This window comes from Misgurnus anguillicaudatus, chromosome 19 (genome assembly GCF_027580225.2).
Source record: "Misgurnus anguillicaudatus chromosome 19, ASM2758022v2, whole genome shotgun sequence".
NCBI lineage: Eukaryota > Metazoa > Chordata > Actinopteri > Cypriniformes > Cobitidae > Misgurnus > Misgurnus anguillicaudatus.
The window spans coordinates 32183056-32204629 of record NC_073355.2 but is presented as its reverse complement, the minus strand read 5'-3'; the positions used below and the strand labels follow the sequence as shown (position 1 = coordinate 32204629).

At 39.3% G+C, this 21574-nt stretch overlaps 3 protein-coding genes across 4 annotated transcripts in view; all 3 read left to right on the top strand.

Annotated features, from left to right (window-relative positions):
- taok2a (TAO kinase 2a) overlaps nt 1-4154 on the top strand; it is a 58609-nt gene extending 54455 nt beyond the window's left edge. For both annotated transcript variants that reach the window (XM_055194385.2, XM_055194384.2), the window contains exon 20: nt 539-4154. In XM_055194385.2, the coding sequence (XP_055050360.2) occupies nt 539-1453 (915 nt within the window). In that variant the 3' untranslated portion in view covers nt 1454-4154. The remainder of the gene's footprint in view (nt 1-538) is intronic.
- Nucleotides 4155-6887: 2733 nt separating this feature from the next.
- On the top strand, nt 6888-12772 carry cdipt (CDP-diacylglycerol--inositol 3-phosphatidyltransferase (phosphatidylinositol synthase)). The gene is made up of 6 exons (XM_055194449.2): nt 6888-7073; nt 7744-7878; nt 7953-8106; nt 8386-8467; nt 9901-9982; nt 10927-12772. The coding sequence occupies exons 1-6, from the start codon at nt 7031-7033 to the stop codon at nt 11070-11072; spliced, it is 642 nt and encodes a 213-aa protein (XP_055050424.1). The 5' UTR covers nt 6888-7030; the 3' UTR covers nt 11073-12772.
- Nucleotides 12773-12919: 147 nt separating this feature from the next.
- Nucleotides 12920-21382, top strand: maza (MYC-associated zinc finger protein a (purine-binding transcription factor)). The gene is made up of 8 exons (XM_055194405.2): nt 12920-13267; nt 13432-13582; nt 15229-15602; nt 16496-16845; nt 18592-18655; nt 19422-19593; nt 19693-20110; nt 20475-21382. Exons 1-7 carry the CDS (start codon nt 13235-13237, stop codon nt 20010-20012), a joined length of 1464 nt encoding a protein of 487 aa, XP_055050380.2. The 5' UTR covers nt 12920-13234; the 3' UTR covers nt 20013-20110; nt 20475-21382.
- The last annotated feature ends 192 nt before the right edge of the window (nt 21383-21574 follow it).

The window sequence follows — 21574 nt, the reverse complement described above, 5'->3', positions numbered from 1 at the left end:
TTGGGTTTGGTATCTTACACACCCAACTTAGAAACCGAAAAAAAAACATGATGAAAAAATGTACTTGCATACCATTAAAACACTCGTAAATCAATAACACTCTGGAAAAACATGATACATTTCCAACAATTTGCGGGAGATCGTCTTTTGGCAGCGTGAAAAAATACAGCAAAAACAAAACTCTCAACCTTGTGCAACAGTGTAAACATTCGGTGTTACAACTAACCCCGCATTAGTTTTTGCCCCGCGCACCCCTACTGCTCACTTTTGGGGTTTTTTCCTTTGTACAGTAACTGATAAATTTTTTAGTACCACCTCGTTTGAGGTTCCAAGTGAGTTCCAAGGAAACCGGAAAGCTAAGGCTCAGTGGTGCCGTGTCGTACCACGCAATGAAAAAGTATTAGTCTTTGTATTGAAAGCCAACCTATAAAATCTTAAAATGCTACCTGTTTAGGGAGTTATGAAACAAAGCCTTCCCTTTGTCTTCTTCCCTTTTCATTAACCCTTTGTTTCTTCTGGATCCTTTGTCTCTTTTCAGATCGAGGAGGAAATGTTATCCCTCCAGAATGAGCGTTCGGAGCGGATCCGGGCTCTGCTTGAGCATCAAGCTCGAGAAATCGAGTCCTTCGACTCGGAAAGCATGCGTCTGGGCTTTAGCAACATGGCTTTAAGTGGAATACCTGCTGAGGCCTACAATCAAGGTTACTCCAACCCTCCTTCCTCGGGGTCCGGTGGCTGGCCATCCCGTCCCGTGCCACGCTCGGGCAGCCAGTGGAGTCACGGCGTCCAAAATTCTGCCGCGCCGCCATCCTGGCGAAGTCAGAACAGCACAGCCGGGTTCAGCCGAGCGGACCACATCTCCGTCCGCGAGAGAGAACGAGAGCGGGATTTGGAAGGAATGGCCGCCCGTGGCCATCCCGGCTCTCGCTCTTCTGCGTCATCGTCGTCGTCTTCATCGTCATCACATCATCATCAACTTCGCTACGTGCCGCAACAGTACCACCACCAGAGCACACCACACCTTTACCGGGATACCAGAGAGAGAGAGTGGGGTGCTGGTGGTGGTGGAGGTGGAGGAGGAGGAAGTAGTGGGGGAAGTGGGGGGAGTCATCACTCATCTTCATCTCATGGCCACTCACACCACTTCTCCTCCCATGCCTCATCTCAGTCCCTGGCGCTTCTCCCACCACCTCCTCCTCCCCCGCCCATTTCGTTTTCCTCCTCCTCTCCACAATCCTCCTCCTCCTCATCTTCCTCTCAGAGTGGCTACGGAGGAAGGGTCGAGGGGTTGGCTGTGAGAGGCCCCAATCTGCTGGCCCTCAGGAACAGTCCAGGACCTCTTCGGAGGACCGCGTCGGGTGGAGGCGGCGGGTCAGGTGGAGACGGAGGTTTGAGTCGGAGTACATCAGTGACGTCACACATCTCCAACGGATCCCACCTTTCTTACTCATAGAGGGGTCTCAAAAAGGGATATGCAGGTGCAGTTTAGCATATTTCTGAGGGGTGTGTTAGAATTTAACGTGTGCTTTACCTTCAGAGATTAAGTTAGAGAAACAATACTCGGGTAAAGGAAAAATCTTAATTCTAGGTCAAGAATTGACCAGAGAGGCACAGATGAGGACCACTTCAAACCATTTCTAGATGGAAACACCTGTACTTACAAAAAGATCGATCTCAGGGTTACCAAGGAATTAGGATTTGGGAGGGCTCAGGGTTTAGATCAAGAGAGGAAGATAACAAAGTACTGTAAATGAAAAGAAAGGCTTACTGTTGAGTATGTTTGACAGAAGGGATTCAAATAATATAAGTGGTGCCAATACTGTAGATCGGACTCATTGTCTGCTGGTTCGTTTTTCCTTTCGCTTTGAAACTCTTTGAGTTCTGCACTTTTTAAGCTTGCACATAATACTTTTTCATTTAGATTTTAATACTTAAAGACCGTGCTTCCAGATATTGTATTGGGATTTGTCCTGTATCGCATAAAGCTGAATTCAGTGCAGTTCGACTTTATTCTTAGAGGAATTGTTTGCCCAAAATTATATTGTTATTGTTTACTCACCCTCATGTTTTGAAGCCATATGATGCTTTAAGCATTTTTTCTTATCCAGCATTTTTTAAAATTGGTTTTAGTTGGTCACTATATTATGGTAGTGATACAGATTTTAAATACTTCCTTTTATGTTCCATAGGATGTAAAACAGCATATGGGTTCTGAACATTAACTGGGTGAATGAATAATAATAACAAAATCTTTTTAGTCTCCGAGCATTTGTGAGCCAGTAGATGATGAGTCCGACTAATGTCAGTTTTACTGCTATTCAGGGCAGAGAGATTTGAGTCGGATGCAATAGAAAGGTGCTGTAGCATGTGCAGAAACTTGTTTCAGGGAGAAGAGATGTAAACTGAGGAAACCGCAAAGGGCGAATTTTTGTAATTATGTAGATATAACTAAAACAATACTAAAAGAACATCTATCAGTAAGGGTTTTTAAACTGTACATTTGTAATTGAGACTGGCAGGTTTTTATTTCCAAGTTATTTTGTATTCTGTACGTTTCCTTTTTTTTTTAGACGATGCCACATGTCATACTGCCATCTAGAGGCTCAGCTAAACTAAGGCAACTCCGCCCCACTGTCCTTATAAGGGCATGCTGCCATTCAGTTGCAGTTGGTTTTAACTGGGCTACAATTCAGTTATTAGTTTTAAGATTAAACCTGGCTTGGTGAATAAGCCATCTCCTTGACACTATAAATGCAGACTGTGTAAATATGATGTACATGTAGGGGAGTTGAGTTACAAATAAATGCATGAAACTGATGTACAGAGACCATTTGTGTACAAACATACACGACAGGCATTTATAAATGAGTAAATATGTGTATAGTGTCAAAGGTTTTACAGGAAAGTCATATGATTGTTTCTTGTTTACCGCTTTTGATCTATATTGTACTTAAACAATCCGTGTGTATATACAAGCACTAACTCCTGTATAGGTTAATAATAATTTTGCTATGTGAATTGGATGGTGAGATGGAGAAAAGACGATTATTATTACACCTACTACTGCCGCTGTAATATTTTCGTTGTACACTAATTTTTCTTTTTTTTCTACTTTATCCTCCTTTTTGTTTTAATCGATGCTTACAACTAGGCTGGAAACGTTGGCAGTGTCAGTAAAAGTCTCATTTTAGTCCAAAAATATAAAGACTACCTATCCCAGCATTCCTTGTGTTACATCAGGGTAGGAGTCTGTTGTGCAGTGATCTGTCAGGAGAGTAGTATTTTAGATCCAGTATTAAACTTGTACAAAGCATTTTAAAAGAAAATTTTAGCTGTATAGACAATTTCTAGGCAAGTGTCTCGAACAACCCCCTCCAATCCAACAACTTTCTTCCTCCATTTTATGCCGGAATGCATTTTTTTTTTTTTAAGGTATTAAATCACTACAAGAATGGACGAAAGCTACACAAGCTGTTTACAATCGAAATCTCAGCGTGGTGATAGATTAGGCAGGTATTGCCAACGATATTGTGTTCCTTATTTGTGTTCCCACACTGCCAGCTCTGTTAAAACACCAGCGTTCACTAGGACCGTCTATCTCGTTCTCCGTACCCAAGGAGATACCTCATTTCCCTGTACCTCTCGCTCCATTTCAGTGTTCACATCCTCTATCATTCCCAAGCTCCCTTTTATTTTTGCTCCTTTTTCCAGCATTCCCATGTTATTTGTCCTTAATAGGTTACTAGCATTTACGGACAAAGTAGGGGATGAATATACACCTCGGCCCACCTGTAGCTCTGGGCCACCATGTAATGTGTTTACAGCAAGACATGCTGGATTCTTCCTAGTGTATCCTCTTGAGAGGGGTTGCGTTATAAGAGGTATGAAATGGATTGCGTCCTACAGTGTTTGAAAGATTGGAGCCATGAGGGTGGAGGTGAAACTGTGATTGAAAGATTTTGTTTGTGAAAAAATGTATTTCAAGATTGAAATGTGATGTTTGAAAGGCTGATGGAGAGAACGGTTGTTCAGAACTGTAGGCTCACAAAAAAAGGACTAATTACATTCAGGTGAAACGAATACTGGCGGTCTCACGTGATAAAGGACTTGTACAGTAATGGATTAACAGGTTATTAAAAAGGATACAAAAATGATCTTGTTTGTGTGGTCTGTCTGGGCTGATGTACGTGTTGTCTTTGAACTTGTGTAACTTTAAATTGCAAAAATACACATCTGGCATCTACCATCACCACTGTGATGCTGACTGAAGAAGATAAAAGACCGTTTCCATAGAGACAGAGGCAATGCTGAGGTGAAATCTGTTGCCTGCCAAAAGCACATGTTGAGTCCAGGGAAGGGCTATTTTTAGATCCAGTCACAAAAGCTTGGGTGTTTTTATGTAATATATGGCAGTAATATTATCCAGGACTTATATTTTCCTGTGACATTTTGTTCAAATAGCATTTTTTTTTCTTCAGAAAACAATTCTCTGGTTGGAAATTCTGTAGCGTTACTAAAAAATATGATGTAAATGTTATATTGGTGATTTGCTATTCCTACTGGATGCATGTTGAAAGTAAATCTAGTTTTTAAGAAGACACACTGGAGAAAGTATTGTGTACACCGGTGTTTTTAATCCAGCAAAGAAAAAAATTAGGATTAAGATTAAATGTATAGTTTACCTCAAAATTAAAATTTGCCTGTATTTTAATCCGAGCCATTCTAGGTATATATGACTGTCCTCCTTCAGCCAATCACAGAGTTATATTAAATAATATTCTGCCTTTTTTTAGCTTTTTAATGGCATTGGATAGTGCTCCATAAAGGGCATCCATCCATCAAAAACTAATCCATAAATATCTTCCAATGTGAAGCAATGGATTTTTGTGAGGGGGACAATTATTTAAAACATTAAAAACTACAGCCACGTATGTTCATGAGAGAATTGATGTCAGGTAAAAGGCTGACCTCTGACCCAATATTAAAAAAAAACACTTCGGAAGACGTTTAAAACTATGGATTGGTATTTGATGGATGGATGTGCTTTTGGGATTTTTTAAAACATGGGGCACTATCCATTATAATGCTTAAAAGAGACAGGATTCGGTCTCAGACTGTGCAGAAAGTCATACATCTAAGATGGTCTGAGCAGGAGTTTTTAACCCTAATAAGACCCTTGGGGTCAATTTTTACTCCCAAGCCACTTTTCTTCAGTTAAAAACATGGTTCCCTTCATGTCAGTGGAATAAAATTTTGTGACTTTTCCAGATTATCTGTCTAGATTCATATAAAAAAAACTGGGCTTGATTCGGTCGTTCTAAAGAGGCGTAAAAACATTCACTGAATTAGTCCCTTTGGGGGTAAAAATGACCCCAATTGAAATGAATGGGAAATGCAAAAACATATTTTTTCTTCTTTTTATTTGTCAAAAAAAATCAATGCATCCAGAATAAATCTGAACATTTAACACAGAAAGGTAGGCCTGGTACTAGAGCACAAATGTTACATAGAAAATACATGCTCAATCACACACACACACACAAACAGACACACACAAAGGTATGACTGTCACAGAGAGCATTTCTTATAGAATTTGGCAAAAAACAGCCACAGATGCAAAACAAAGACATAAAATGCTCACACAGGTGCTCATGCACAAACACAGACTCACACACAAAGACACCGTAAAACTTGCACACTCATAAAGACAAACACACACGGAAACACACACACTTACATTCAGTCAAATTTCTGTGGCATTTTGTAAAAACTTTTTAAACAATTTAAAATGCATCAAAAACTACAAAAAAATTCTGCTATTTGAAACAATATTTATTTTTAATGTCCTTTCTAATGTTTATATAAACATAAATTCACAAAATGTTTCACTAAAGTACTGATGTTGAGCAGTTGGCCACATTCAGTAAAATGAATGGGTCTCTATGGGCCTCTGCTGGTCGAAGGGTTTTATTTCCTAAACTGTAACCATAAAACTTTTCTAAACACCAAATGAAAACAAATTATATATTATTTCTATCATTAAAATGTATATATTTTTTTGTAATCACTCTTTTAATCTCTGGGGTCATTTTTACCCCCAAGGGACTATAACGTATACAGGAAAATATGGTCTTATGAGAGTTAAACTGAGGTAAATTGACCCTGAGGGGTCAGCCCAGAAGGTTCTAATGGGTCTTCAGAAAATTTCAAAGGAAAAAAGACTAGCAAAATTTGGAAAAGTCAGTTATTTACATTTGTAAACAATTTTGCTATCTTTATAATATTTAAATTACTTTTTATCTAACAGTTTAAATGTTTTTTAATACCAAATATGGATATATATTTTAGGAAAGCGGGCCCTAAGGGTTCATCATATGTGGGTGGTCCCTGACATCATAATGTTTGAAAACCCCTGATCTTTAAACATGAGCATCCTTAAAACGTTCCTTGCTTGGTTAAAAGCACATTATCCTTTAAATAATTTTAGGATTAAGCAAATGTAAGCAAATTTTGTGGTATTTGCCATGGTAATAATTCCTTTGTATAAAAGCTCAGATTTCCTTAAATTCATTGTAAAATCATCTCAAGTGACTTGAGTGCAAGCTTTTAAGGACACACCAAACACACACGCACATGGAAACATTAACCAGTAAAAAGTCTCCCTTCGTCATATTTTATTTTATTGGAAACAGTCCTGTGATACAAAAGAATTATAAAAGAACTAGTAATGTATATATGGCATGTCAACTTTCTTATAGCTTTCATATAGCTTTTTTAAACTTCTATTGTCGATGCTGAGTTCATATATGAAAATATTCAAACATATCTTTCGGGTTAACATGCTGACAGAGCGCGTGCCAGTAAAGGGGATGATTCGTTTAACAGCGCGCGCGCACGCACAGGAAGCATGGTGTCACACGTCACGCTGCCTTTTCAGTCCTCCAACGAGCGAAGGGTTTGAAGAGGGAAATAGAAAACAAGAAGATATATTTCAGCTCCCGTAGAGCTCCGTCCAAATACTAACATAACCATGAGTGAAGAAAACATCTTCCTTTTCGTCCCGAATCTGATCGGTGAGTGTTAATTCATCGTTTCCGGTCTGATCTTAAGTTATCGGACGCACAGATGTACGCATAGAGCTGTATTTAACCGCTGCGGTCTTTAATGAAAACATCTATGTAGTCTACATGTGTTGCTTTTCATTGCTGTTGTGTTTTTACACGTGTAAAATGATTTCAATTACAAATACTATTATCAACCCTAAGCTGTTTAGAATAAAAATTCCTACAAAATCTATTTATGAAATGTTTTGGACCTTATTCCAGCAAGATTCAATGGAGTTTTACTGGCTCCCATCAGCTTGATAATATCCCACCAACAGAACACAGCACATTACCTACAGAGACCATTAGAGAATATATTTATATATAACCATTAAATCTAGGCTATCACAAATAGCAGGGTTGTCACTGTATTAGTTACAGTGACATGCATTAAGGCAGTGGTTCTCAAACTGGGGTCCGGGACCCCCAGGGGGACCCCAGTTTTATGACATTTTATAAAATACATTAAATTATCATGAATTCTGGGAAATTAAACCAAAAAAAGGCAGCACTACTTTTTGGGTCGCACGCTGAAAAAGTTTGAGAACCACTGCATTAAGGAATTTTAATATACTATATGTGTTATTATATTAATAAACTATTGCTTTAATACTCAAATTTTCCTTTCTGTCCTTTTTAGGATATGCCCGTATTGTACTGGCTCTGCTATCCTTCTACTTGATGCCCTGCTGCCCAGGCCCAGCAGTATTCTGTTACCTACTGAGTGCGCTATTAGATGCCTTTGATGGACATGCAGCCCGTGCTCTCAATCAAGGTAGTTATCATTAAACTTCTGCTGTATGTTGTCTTTATTTCTTTCTGCTTTCACTCTGTTTACCCTTCGATTAGGTACAAAGTTTGGTGCCATGCTGGACATGTTGACAGACCGTTGTGCTACCATGTGCTTGCTGGTGAATCTGGCGTTGTTGTATCCATCCTACACTTTCCTATTCCAGCTCAGCATGTGTCTGGATGTGGCCAGCCACTGGCTGCATTTGCACAGGTTTGTTCAATTAAAACTTTTAGCTAAAATCACCCTCTGATGTGCAAAGGATGCATTTTGGGAGGGTTAACTTATGTGATTGTTCTGTTGGTTTATATTCTCCGATTTCAGTCTTTAATTAAATTTAAAATTACGTCCACATTAATTGCATTTTATCCTTCCAGCATGGGAAAAATGGTCCAATGGTTAAACTCTTATCATTGCACAGTTGCTAGCAGATATACCTGTGTGACATTTGTGAATTTTGTATTTGATTTGAATTTTTCTTTTTTCTATTAGTTCCACGATGAAAGGAGCCACCAGCCATAAGACCATTGATCTTTCTGGCAACCCCATCCTACGGCTGTACTACACATCCAGGGTAACAAACTTTTGCATAAACACAATCATAAATTGTCATCATAAACATGCCGTTCCATTTACCATTTTAGCTCATTTTAAAGAGGGTCGCACACCGGCCGCGCAACTCAGCGCTGCGTCGAGTCGCGTCTAGGACAACTCGGAGGTATCGTAAACCGGAAGTGCACATTAAATAGCGCAAGCTTTGTCAGATAGCGTCTACTTCAAAATGCAAAATATACGTTCGCAGCCAATGTTAATCATTAATGATTTGGGACAAATATGATGTTATTTAATGTTAAACTATGTGAGTGGCGCTGTGTGGCGCGACAGGAATTTGAGCAACTTCCTGAGTCAAAACTGGGCTGCGCGGACAGGCGCCACCTGGGGGCGCTGATGTGGGTATACTCATAGAAAACAATGTGATCTAATTCTTTAGAACGGCGCGGCGCTGAGCTGCGCGTCCGGTGTGCAATCCCCTTTAGTCGTAAGCCTGCTTCATTCATTAAAGGGCTGTTTATACAACATTGACGTTCTGAAAAAGCAAATATTTGAAGACATCAAAGTGCAAACAACGCTTTATCGTCGACATAAAATCTATCAAAAAGCAAATCTGTGATGACGGTGACTTCATGCGCATGTGTTAATTCTGTGAATAGAAAGCTGCAGGGATGATTTATTTTTGTAATTCAACCTGGAGGTAAGCTTCACATGGGATTTTTCCATAGGATTATTGCAAAAAATTACCTCTGTGATGAACAAAACTTAACACATTTTATCCATCAAGATAATATTCACATATAAACACAACTTGAAGTCTAAAGTACAGTTATTAGAAATAAAAAGTTAACCTTGGGCTATAAGGCCATAATTTTCATTTGTGATCAATAACGTCTGTAGTCCTATGTAGCAACTTGTTAGTAATCGACCTTTACTTTAAAAAAATTGGCACAAATAATACAGCATTTTAAGTTATTTTCATGGATTCGTGCAAACCCAGATCTTTTTGATACCATTGTCTACATTTTTCATAAAAACGAAAAGGAATATTTCTGTTTTTTACTACATCGTTGTCGTGTGAGCGTTGGTTAACTCACTGAGTTAATAGCCCTTCTGACTCTTTAATTATACATTACTGCTGGGTGTCGGTGGGATAGACTCATGGCTTTGACAGCGACCAATCAGCTTTTTCTTTTACTAAGGAACTGACAAGCCGTTGTCCTCCTCCTGGCCTAATCCAGTCTTTTTCCCAGTAAAAACAAAGTCACATATGTTATAGAGAAATATCAGGGGCTGTCATGTACTCTCTGGCCAGTCTTAAATTCCTAATTAGTTGTTTTGATTAGGAATTAAAGACTGGCCAGAGAGTAGGATGCTGCCATAAATAGTTCATCTAAATGTATGTATGCAAACCTTTTAAAGATGTTCCTAGCTGACATTAATGTTTTTCCACAGCCTGTGCTGTTTTTCATGTGCATGGGGAACGAGCTGTTCTTTGCTCTGCTGTATATAATGCACTACATTGAGGAACCCCAGGGTGAGTATCATCAATCTGTTCTGTATGTTGCTTTAACATATTAATATTTAAAATGTTATTATTGTAAATTTTTCCTTTCTTTAGCTCAGTTTTATTCATATTAGTGACCTTGAAAGATGCCCTATCATATTACAATTGACGCCCCAAGAAAATTAAAGGAACACGCCCAGATTTTGGGAATTTAGCTTATTCACCGTATCCCCCAGAGTTAAATAAGTCCATACATACCTTTCTCATCTCCGTGCGTGCTGTAACTCTGTCTGACGCAGCCCCTGCTAGCTTAGCTTAGCACAAAGACTGGAAGTGAATAGCTTCAGCTAGCAAACTGCTCCAAGTAAGTGACAAATTAACGTGAACATTTTCCAATTTATGTGTTGTGATTTGCAAGTCACACCGTGTACATATAACAAGGTCATACGAGACACAGCAATCTTTTAACAGTATACATACTGGGAACTATATTCTCAGAAGGCGAAGCACTGCTACTGATTTGCTCACAGCACCCGAGAAGCCCCTGGCGAGGAGCAGAGAGTTCGGTCAGAGTTGTGCAAATCACTCCGCCCAAGTGGCGGTGCTTCGCCTTCTGAGAGTGTAGTTCCCAGTGTGTGTGCTGTTGAAGGATGGCTGTGTCTCATATGACCTTTTTTGGTGTAGCAGTGTAGCTATGCAGATCACAACACATAGATGGGAAAGTGTTCGCGTTGTTTTGTCACTTATTGGGAGCAGTGTGCTGGCTGGGGCCGTTCACTTCCAGTCTTTGTGCTGAGCTGGGGTAGCGGGGGCTGCGTCGGACGGGGTTGCAGCACGAATGGAGATGAGAAAGGTATGTATGGACTAACCTAACTCTGGGGGATACGGTGAATAAGCTAAATTCCCAAAATCTGGGCGTGTTCCTTTAACAATACTACATTTAAGGAATAACCATCTTTCTCGTTCTTTCCAGGTTTGGCTGCAGTGGCTGCTTGGAGTTTGCGGCGTGGTCTGTCTGATGAAGTCTGGCATAAGTCTCCTGCACCTCATCACAGCCTCCCGCAACATGGCCGCCATCGATGTGGCCGACCGTGAGAGAGCGAGAAGCAAAGCACAGTGAGGGAGAGAGAGAGAGAGAAAGTGAGATGGTGTGCAGAAGCAAAGAAACAGGGAGAAAATCAAAGGAAAGAGATGGTGCTTCTAAATAATGAGAGTTAGAAGGGATATCTTTGATAGTCATAAGTGTGAATATGTGGAAATCAATCACGGGACCTTGCAAAGCCTCAGTAAGCATTTATATTTATTTAAATATAAATAATCAATGCTAATATACTAGGGCATTTTATTTGTATTCATATTCCTATAGTTGTGCTTTTTATTACTGTTAATGGATGTAGTTGCACTGAGTGTACCATGTTTATGTTTTGTGTGTCATTCATTACATTTTTGAGGTGTCATGTTGGTTTGGGGTTTTTCTGTATGTAATAATTCATTACTATGTTCTTAATGATAATGCATAAATAATTTTAATTGGTTTTAGGATAGTTCTTGTATATCAAACCAACAATATTTACACATACACGCATACATAAAACACAGGTACATTCTACACTTCAGCCGAAATCCTCTTGAGTATTATTGTATTTGGCGGTTGATTATCATTAGTTGTAATATTTAACTAAATTATTTTGTCGTTTATGAAAATGTCAAGCGCTGTTTGATTAGACTCCTATTTGTTATGTTGCAGGTATATCAAAACATATTTATCTATTTGTGTAGTAGTTTAAAGAGTGGTGACATTATAAAAAAAGTGTCTATCATGTGTCTGGCATCAGTTTCATTCACAGGCTTCTGAATGTATTGTTGGATTGTGTCAGAGGGATAGACATACTGTTGCTCCTAAAAACATTTTAAGGGTATATATTATATAATTATTTATAGTATCAGATGCCATAAATATATAAAATGAGAGTGATATAACTGTGAAGTAAACATTTTTGTACCACTGTAAATCAGGCTTATCAATAAATATACCTGACACCAGATATAACTTGTTTTTTATTGTATTTTTTAAGTTAAACTTTTAATGGTGATGTTCCAGGTCCTGTCAGTGCATCGGATGTACATTTAATTCCATCGAGCGCGTACCATTATTATCTGCAGTCGCTCTATATTTACCGCCGCTGCGTCTGCGTACATCTTTACCTTTAAGGACCTGCGACATTTTTTCCACCGGACCGCTCACTTTCCGCACATACGAGCGTGCGGATCTCTGTCTTCGAGGATTTTGTGTCGTGTGCCGTGTTTTTTAAGGAGGAGTGCGTTGATGGTTTCTCGTATCTTTGTTTTACGGTGTAATTTGCGTCGGCCGAACTCGTGCGTCGGAGGGGTGCGAGAGAGGACGACACCGCGCTCGAGAACAACGCGTGGAGGAGGGGAGGAAGACACGGAGGGGGTGTTCACTCAAAATATACTATCCCTTTAAAACAAGGGGGACACAACGGTGGGGGAGATATAGCGGGGCAGAGAAGACGGGATAAAAAAAGAAAAGGAAGAAAGAGCGAGGGTGGGAGGGTGAGTGTGTTGCAGAAAAAAGGAAAAATGTCATCCTCTCGATTGAAATGCCGAGGCGGAGCCATGGACGACGGCCGGTAAAGCGCTCGCTAGACGGGAATGGAATTTAACGCAACACCGAGGCTCGAATAGACGCCGCTCGGGGCCTGGATGGAGAATCTCATAATAAAAATGATGAAATTATTTTCAGCCACGCCATGCGATCGATGCTAGCAAATCATACACACGCCTGCCTTTTGTTTTTTTTTAATACTATTGTTTTGCATGAAAAATGTGTTGGTTGCACACAGCGCTGTCATTAACAATAACGCATTACATGCAGTAAAAACGTAACTTAATGTTGTATTTTATAAAGCATGATGAGCCACTGTTATCTGACAACGGGCGTTACGTCAGCTTGTACTGACAGATTGACAGCTGTAATTCAAGTACATTTACTTCACCATTATTAATCGAGATTTGAGAGTCAGTGCTCTATTTTAATATACATTGCTTAAGGTAATGTGCTTTTTTATTATTTAGATGTCAGTAACGTTAGCGTTGTTTTATATATAACGTAGTGGCTTTTTATTATCAATAGAAAGCACGGAGCAGGGTTGTGATATTTACATATAATTAACAAAATAATATAAAGGGAGACCTCTGACAAGGAAAAATAAACTATTTTAGTCCAGAAAACATCTGTACACATCTGTTTTACACGTCAAGATGGATGCAGCTTGGAGCAACTTCCTCTTTCAGGTAAGAAAATATTTTTAAAGGGGAAATATATATATATATATATATTCAAGTCATGTCGTCGTAGTTTTAATTTAATGTTTACCGTTTGTCAGTAATATTGTGCCACTTTCAAGTCAAGGCAAAGGAATGTTTCAAATTTGTGATTTTGCCCCTTCCTACTACAGACTCCGCCTTCACAGTCCCAAACTGATGCGACCCTCCAATCAGATCTTTTGCCGGAGCTCACGGATGACACTCAGGAACCGCCTCCTGAACACATAGACCCGCCCCCATCCACGGTGGACACAGCAGCGTTGAATGAGGAGCCTCTACCGGGTGAGGGAGGGGCAAAAGAGGAGGGTGGGGGTGTTTAGATTAGTGGAGAGGGAACAGAGGTTATGCTGTTTCTTGTCGTTGTGACATTGGTGACTCGAGGGTAATATAGATGTGTCTTTTTTAGGTGAAATTGGATTATAATTTAGGTCGCCGTAATTTTTTCATCTATGGAGCATGGAGATTTGTGAATGTTGTGATTGATTTTCTTACATTGTCATTTAAAAAAAGTTAGGCACACTTTTTCCAGATTTACAAATACTTGGAACGGGCCATGAAATCAAAACTGACAATTCTTATTTTTTAATAGAATAAATTCAGTGTTAATTATAAACAATTTATCCGTGTGGGTCATTATTTAAAAAAAAGCCATGTGCCCACAATAAACTTAAATCAAAATTTGAAAATGTACTTCCGCTCTCTTGTGGCGATCCTCTGATGACGCCAGCTAGACGGCATGGGCGGGAGCATCTGTTAACCCCACCCCTCCAAGTGTCAGTCTACTGCAAGTTCTATTTCTGAAAAAACGCCTCCTTTTCTATATCCTATCTATTCACAGTGGAAAACAAAAGCCACCCTCGCTATTTTCCTCATGTGATATTCCATTTGACTCGGAAATAATTTTGTGCTAAATTAGGGCAAAAACAACTAGATTGGTGGGGAACTACTTTATAAACAAAAATGATAAACTCACCTAAAGGATTATTAGGAACACCTAATAATGGTGTGGGGGATGTTTTCCTGGCAAACTTTATGCCCCTTAGTGCCAATTGGGCATCTTTTAAATGCCACGGCCTACCTGAGCATTGTTTCTGACTTGTCCATCCCTTTATGACCACCATGTATCCATCTTCTGATGGCTACTTCCAGCAGGATAATGCACCATGTCACAAAGCTCATTTCAAATTGGTTTCTTGAGCATGACAATGAGTTCACTGTACTAAAATGGCCCCCACAGTCACCAGATCTCAACCCAATAGAGCATCTTTGGGATGTGGTGGAACGGGAGCTTCGTGCCCTGGATGTGCATTCCACAAATCTCCATCAACTGCAAGATGCTATCCTGTCAATATGGACCAATATTTCTAAAGAATGCTTTCAGCACCTTGTTGAATTAATGCCACGTAGAATTAAGGCAGTTCTGAAGGCAAAAGGGGGTCAAACACAGTATTAGTATGGTGTTCCTAATAATCCTTTAGGTGAGTGTATGTTACACAACATATGCCTAATAATAATCTTTCGCACTTCTTTTAAAAGCACTAGCACTAACGATTAATTTACACAGGGCGTCAGCATTAACGCTTGACTGAGGACGTGTCTGAAGCGTGGCCCTGACGCAATTGTCATATTGACAACAGCCAATTACAGTGGCCACAACACATCTCCTCTGATCTACGGGCTTGAATAAATGTAATTGGCTAGGCACTAGGTTATTTGAATAAGGCGATCTGATTGGATGACGCCTGCGTTGGCGCTTGAAAAGTTGGGCAATGTACCGTTAGACACCGTCTGCCTTTCTCAGTAACTAAGAATTATGAAATTGTCCAACGTGTTTTTTTTTGTATCAAAATCATAAACAGGATTGTTTAAAGGCAACACTGTAACATTGGATGACTAAACCTACATATCTCTTTTCATTTCTTTCCCAGTGAAGCCAGTTAGTCGACCAGCTCGACCCGCACACATCTGCTCCATATGTAACAAGCAGTTTAAGAACAGTTATAACCTGCGCCGTCACCAGTCTGTCCACACCGGTGTGAAGATGAAGGACAGGGCCGCCAGAGAGAAAATAGATGGAGGGAAGTCCGCAACACGAGTGGAAAGACAAACCATTCCTCTTTCTCTTCTTCATCTGTCCATACCTGCCTCTCTACCCACGACAGTTGACCCCATGGCCCATCCTTCACCAATTGGCAATCAACAGCTGGAGACAGTAGCTGTCTCTATAGCCCCAGCAACAGTTGCCATGTCAGTCAATCAGCCCCTCCCTACTGCAGTGGTGGTTACTGGGACAATGGTGCAGGCTGGTTTGATTTGTGTCTTTTTTGCATACTTTGCATAACCTCGCTGCCCTTCCCTCATCCTGACTTTTCGGTTGGCTCTCTAATTTCACATTTAATATGGCCTCTACACATGCTTTCTTTCCTGTAACAGACTAAAATACTTTTAAAGCTCTATGTACCAATTCCCTAGTCTCACCAAAAATGAGGCTAATGCGTCAGTGGTTGTGTAACATGGTCTCATACGGTACCTGCTCTCACCTCATTTATTCAACACGCACAGTCAGTTGGTTAGTAGGTCAGCAAATATTGTTCTTGATTTACTTGATCTGTTTCTTTCCATGCACAAAATATGCTAATATTTAAATGACTATTTTTGAAGTAGTACAGTCACCCATGTTTCTTGACCCCAATCTGGTTGACCCCAAACCTTTTCGACTGTTGCAGCAATTATAATCATACAAAAAGTGTCATCATTTTGAAATCAGTATTGATTTTTTTTTACATTTATTGTAATAAAGAACTATTACTAATGGTTAACATTTTTTTTACAAATATATTTTTTAAAGGAAAACAGCACTGTTTTTCAATATTTTACTATGTTCTCTTACCTCAACTTAGATGAATTAATACATACCTATCTTTTTTCAATGCTTGCACTTAATCTTTGTACAACGCCTCGTGAATGTGTTAGCATTTAGCCATAGGAATGAATGGGGCTAGGCTAAATGCTAACACATTCAAGAAGCGCTGTACAAAGATTAAAAAGGCACGCATTGAAAAAAGATAGGTATGTATTAATTTATTAATTCATCTGTGTTGAGGTAAAAACATAATAAAATATTGAAAAACTGTGGTGTTTTCCTTTAATCTTAATATGTTTTAATCTCTGACATTTTATTTACCTTTATTTCAGGCTGCACCCAACAGCAACATAGACGAAAACCTAAATAATGCCACCCCGATTCAAATCTCTATACCCATAACAAACGCATTGCCTGTAAATGCAACTCCAATTTCTAATCCCAACCCAAATCCCAATCCGGTAAGGAAAAATCATGCTTGTGAGGCCTGTGGAAAAGCGTTCAGGGACGTGTACCATCTAAACCGGCATCGGTTGTCCCATTCGGATGAGAAGCCGTACTCCTGTCCGATCTGCCAGCAGCGGTTTAAGAGAAAGGATCGAATGAGTTATCATGTCCGATCCCATCAAGGAGGGGTAGAGAAACCATACGTGTGTCCGCACTGCGCCAAGGGCTTCTCACGGTAAGTGTTTTTTTTACTTCTGTGTACCTGAATAGAGGTAAGCACATATGTCGCAGTCAAGACATCTTCAATTAGTTGCATAAAAACACTATAAATGAATAAAACAGCATTTTAGGTTTATTATTTATGTAAACACACACAACTGGGAATAAACAAGAGCAAACTTTTAGGCCAGTTCACAGCAGCTTCCAATAGTAAGTATTACACTGTAGTTGGTCGAGTATTGTGAATGATATTGTTAAATGAAAAGCTATAGAGAGATGCCCTAATTACTAATTCGAGAGTGAAAATGGGTTAGTATGGTGAGAAAAATTAGTGACCTTTTTGTGTCTACTATATTTAGAGACATTTATAGCCATGTACAGGCTTAAACAATGAGGATTTAAACAAATGCAAATTATAGCTTGTACTGTTTCAGTTTTTATTTGCTTTACATTTTTTAGTGCCATAGGTATAGTTTTATTACAAATTAAATGTTTTTACAAACAATATTTATAGGTCGCCCCATAATTTACTTGCCTTATTGCCAATCTGGGTGTATATGACTTTCTTTTTTCAGGCGAATGTAGAGTTATATTAAATAATATCCAGGCTTCTTACTAGCTTTGTATTAGCATTAAATATTTGCCAATTTTTTTAAATCCCATCTATTATCAGATAAAACAGTCCAACTCTGCTGGGTTAATATATGTCTTTTTTGCCCATTTTCGGTTATCCGCAATGGCGACGGCAGGCCCTGCCAACAATTGGCTTCAAAAATGTTCTTAACAAACCTGCGGGTGACATCACGGACACGTCCATATTTTTTTACAGTCTATGGTTGTGACACGTAGGAACAAATGATCATCTTAAATATTGACATGGAGCCGGCGTGCCACCATTTTAGATCTAGTAGAATTACATTCAATTATAGTTTGCATGATCACTAAACACTCTCAAAAATATATGTCACAAACATATCCCTTCAAAAGAAATTATTTACTATAAATCTAAAAGTTTTTGGCTTAGAATAGAAATCCTTTACACCCAGGATGGCATTAAAATGAGTAAATTTTCTGTGAACTATTTCTTTAATTAAAACTTTACATAAAACAACTCAATGACTTTGTCCCTTTTTCGATTTATAAGGGTTATTTACGACAGTTACAAAATCGCTCCAAGTGTTTTGACATTCGTTTCCACTTCTTTGTTGATTCCAGTTGACATGGAGATGTGACATGCAGGCAGATAGTTATTAGGGGTGTAACGATTAATCGTGCAAATGCGCGTTCTCTCAATGAATAATTTTAATGAATTACGGTGAAATCCCGGCACATCCCAAAGCCAGGGGGCGCTCTCATGCAGAAACTCCCTTTGTGCCACAGAAGAAGTAGCATTACGAACGCTATACCAGGAAATGCCTACAGGAATATTTATATCGCTGTTCTTCAAATTATTTCAGGTATTTTCATGATAATAAGGAATATTTTGAATGATTTTGTTTAATGAGTGTTGCTTTTTTAAATGCACGTTATAAACAACTCCGCCTCATAATGATTTTAGATTGATAAGGACTTCCTACTGACCAAATGGCGTAGTACACGCACAAGCTGTGCATGAAACACAGAATCGCAGCCTTGCGATTCAGAATCGATTTCAGACAGGCATTTTTTATGGGACACATGATTAATCGTTACAGCCCTAATAGTTATTGTCATTTTGTATGTATTGTAATCCTTGGTTGAGCCCTCTCTCTGTCTTCTCCAGGCCCGACCATCTTAACAGTCACGTACGACAGGTGCACTCCACAGAAAGACCCTTCAAATGTCCGGTAATCATAACGCACTGCTTTACTATTCTTTCGGTCTCCATTTCCTATTATCCTACTCTTTATCACTGACATTAACTTTTCCTGCATCACTGTAGATTGAACAATCCTATACTTGACTTTCTGAAGGATGCTGTAATCAGTACGGTGTCATAGGGATTTAGATTTGAGGGTAAAGGCCACATCTGTGATGATGCTGGGGCCAAATGATTACATAACTGATTATGTTGCCACAAGTTTTATTCGTACTGTTTTCGTTATAAAAATAAGCGAGGTTGCATGTAATTGTTGGAAGTATTAAAATGCATACCAAAAAAAATCACAATTAAATGCTTTCCTCAGCTGAATAGGGATATTAACATGTTAATCTGTGAAAAAAAATTATTATAGTGAATATCAACAGCATAGTGCTAGAGATGTTGTGGATTGACTTTAAATGCTATTAAATCCAGACCATTTAAGTCATTTCCACTTTAGTTCATTACTAAACCCAAAGCCATCAGCATTGCATCTCATTACAGTATTGCTGTATAATCCAGCGAAATACAGTGACTTATCGTATGTAACTAAGTGCTTATGTATTCTAGCATGTGCTTATCTACTCGTATGTGTGAGGACCTATGCGTGGGCTGCAGCCATATGTGTCTGGTGGTGTGTGAGCCGAGGATGAGTCACGATGTTTGAGTCAGATAAGAATAGGTTTGGAATGCATGAGAGAATTAAGAATGGGTGTATTTCTGTTGATAAATCGTGTTTTTGGTTTGTGCAGACGTGCGAATCTGCCTTCGCTACTAAAGACCGGTTACGAGCTCATATGATCAGACACGAAGACAAGGTTCCCTGCCACATATGTGGCAAACTTCTCTCTCCTGCTTACATCACAGATCACATGAGGGTCCATAACCAATCACAGCATCACGTCTGCCACATTTGCAACCGCAGTGAGTTTCATTGGTTATCTAGTAAGCATGCAAATTTTATTAGTTTTATTAGGAAATGATTGACTACGGTTTTATCAAAATCATTTCTGTTCAACATAGGTTTCACCACACTGACATACCTGCGTGTCCACGCTCAGAAGCACCATGGGCAAGAATGGAAGGAGAGTGGAGTCGGGCGTGGGTCTGGCCCAGGAGGGGTGCTGTTATGCCAGCTGTGCGGTGTGCACTGTAAAACGCCCACGCAGCTGCAGGGGCATATGGCCACGCATACCAACCAGACGGACCCCAACGTTCCTTGCCCCATCAGCAGCACTTCTGGGGCAAATGTGGCGACAGCTACTCTTGTTTCTAGCCCTCCAGTCACGGTTGGCTTGCTGGTGACTGACTGCTCCAGTATTGCTCCTCAAAGCCACAGCTAGCCAACAGCACATCATGAGGAGGCAGGGGTGGGGTGAATGAGATGGGGAATAATAGGTGGGAAGAGAAATGTACAAGAGGAGTGGTCTAACCTGGACAGGTGAGGAAATGTGAATTATAGGTAGAGCTGCGGGCCTGTTTGTGTGCCTAATGATTTGCGAGTATGTGACATGTCTCATTTATACTGAAGTAGCAAAAATGCTAGAGTCAGTTCATTGTTTAAACTGTTATTTTTTTGGTCAAAATATTGGTGCATGTAAGGGGAATCAAATTTTGAGATCATAATTGTTTTAGCTGTATTTCTCACTCCTAATGTTAGATAAAATGTGTTTTAGTGTAGTTATCCCCTCTTCTGTTCCTATTTTGGCACCATTTGTTTATTAATGGAGGTCTGCTATGGAGGAGGAGCTTGTGTGTATGCAAATCAAGATTACCAATCAAACCTCCGTGTTTTCCCACTCCAGGCTACCATGGAAATGCCAACACAAAGATTGCAATGGGAACCTTCTCATTACCCAACCCCTCAAATCCACCTCATATCTTCCTGGCATTGTGCTAAACTTTATGACTTTCTTCAAATGTGTAATATTTTAAGTGAACTGAAGAAACATCATCCTGCTTCACGTGTATTTTATGAGCAGGAAGACTGGGAAGTCTTTTGGATTGTGTGGTCATCATATGCTTTGATGGATGCAGTCTGATATTGTTTTAAAGAAGATCCCCACGTTTCAATGATGATCTGATGAATGACTACTTTGGGTCCCTATGGAGGGATCAATCTGACAATATTCAAATGTTAGGAAACGTAGCACAATGAGATGAATGGACACATCATGCCTCCTAACCATTTCCTTATATCATATTGCCTCACATCTACCTATGATCTTGACGATAAAAAAGATACATTTTAGAATTTATAATACAACTCTGTTGTAAGAGATCATTCCTTTATAAATAATCTTTAGATAAATGACCACTGAGAACGTCTGAGAGGATCAAATACGGGGCCATTCTTTCTCAGTAATCCATGCAAAATGTTGTAAGGGTTTTAAACTTAATCACATGGACAAAATATTTATATTTGTAATGTACGCAGTATATGTGAACGCTACGACAGCATCTATTGTTCAATGCCTCCTTTGATATTTTTCACAATTCTAACTGATCTCGATTTATCGGCTAGTTTTTGTTTTGAGAAAAGACGTTAAATGTAGTGTTAATTAAGCTGCATAGGAATTGTAATCTATATGTTTCAAGTTCTGTTTGTGTTGATGCTTTGGTAAACGCCAATATGTGTTGGTGTCGCTGTATTCTTATCCTAATTAATCTCTGTATAATGATCATGCACCTAATTATACTGAATTTAACTAACTGCAGCCTCTGTTGCGATATTCTGAATATTATGTATGCCTAGTTATCTGGTAATTTTGTGCATTTGATAAGCAATACTGGAAAAGTTGACTCTTTTGATAGAAAGGGTCATAACACTTTCCATAAAAAGTAGGGATGCACCGATATGGAAATTTTGGCCAATACCGATAACCGATAACTCTTTATATTTGGG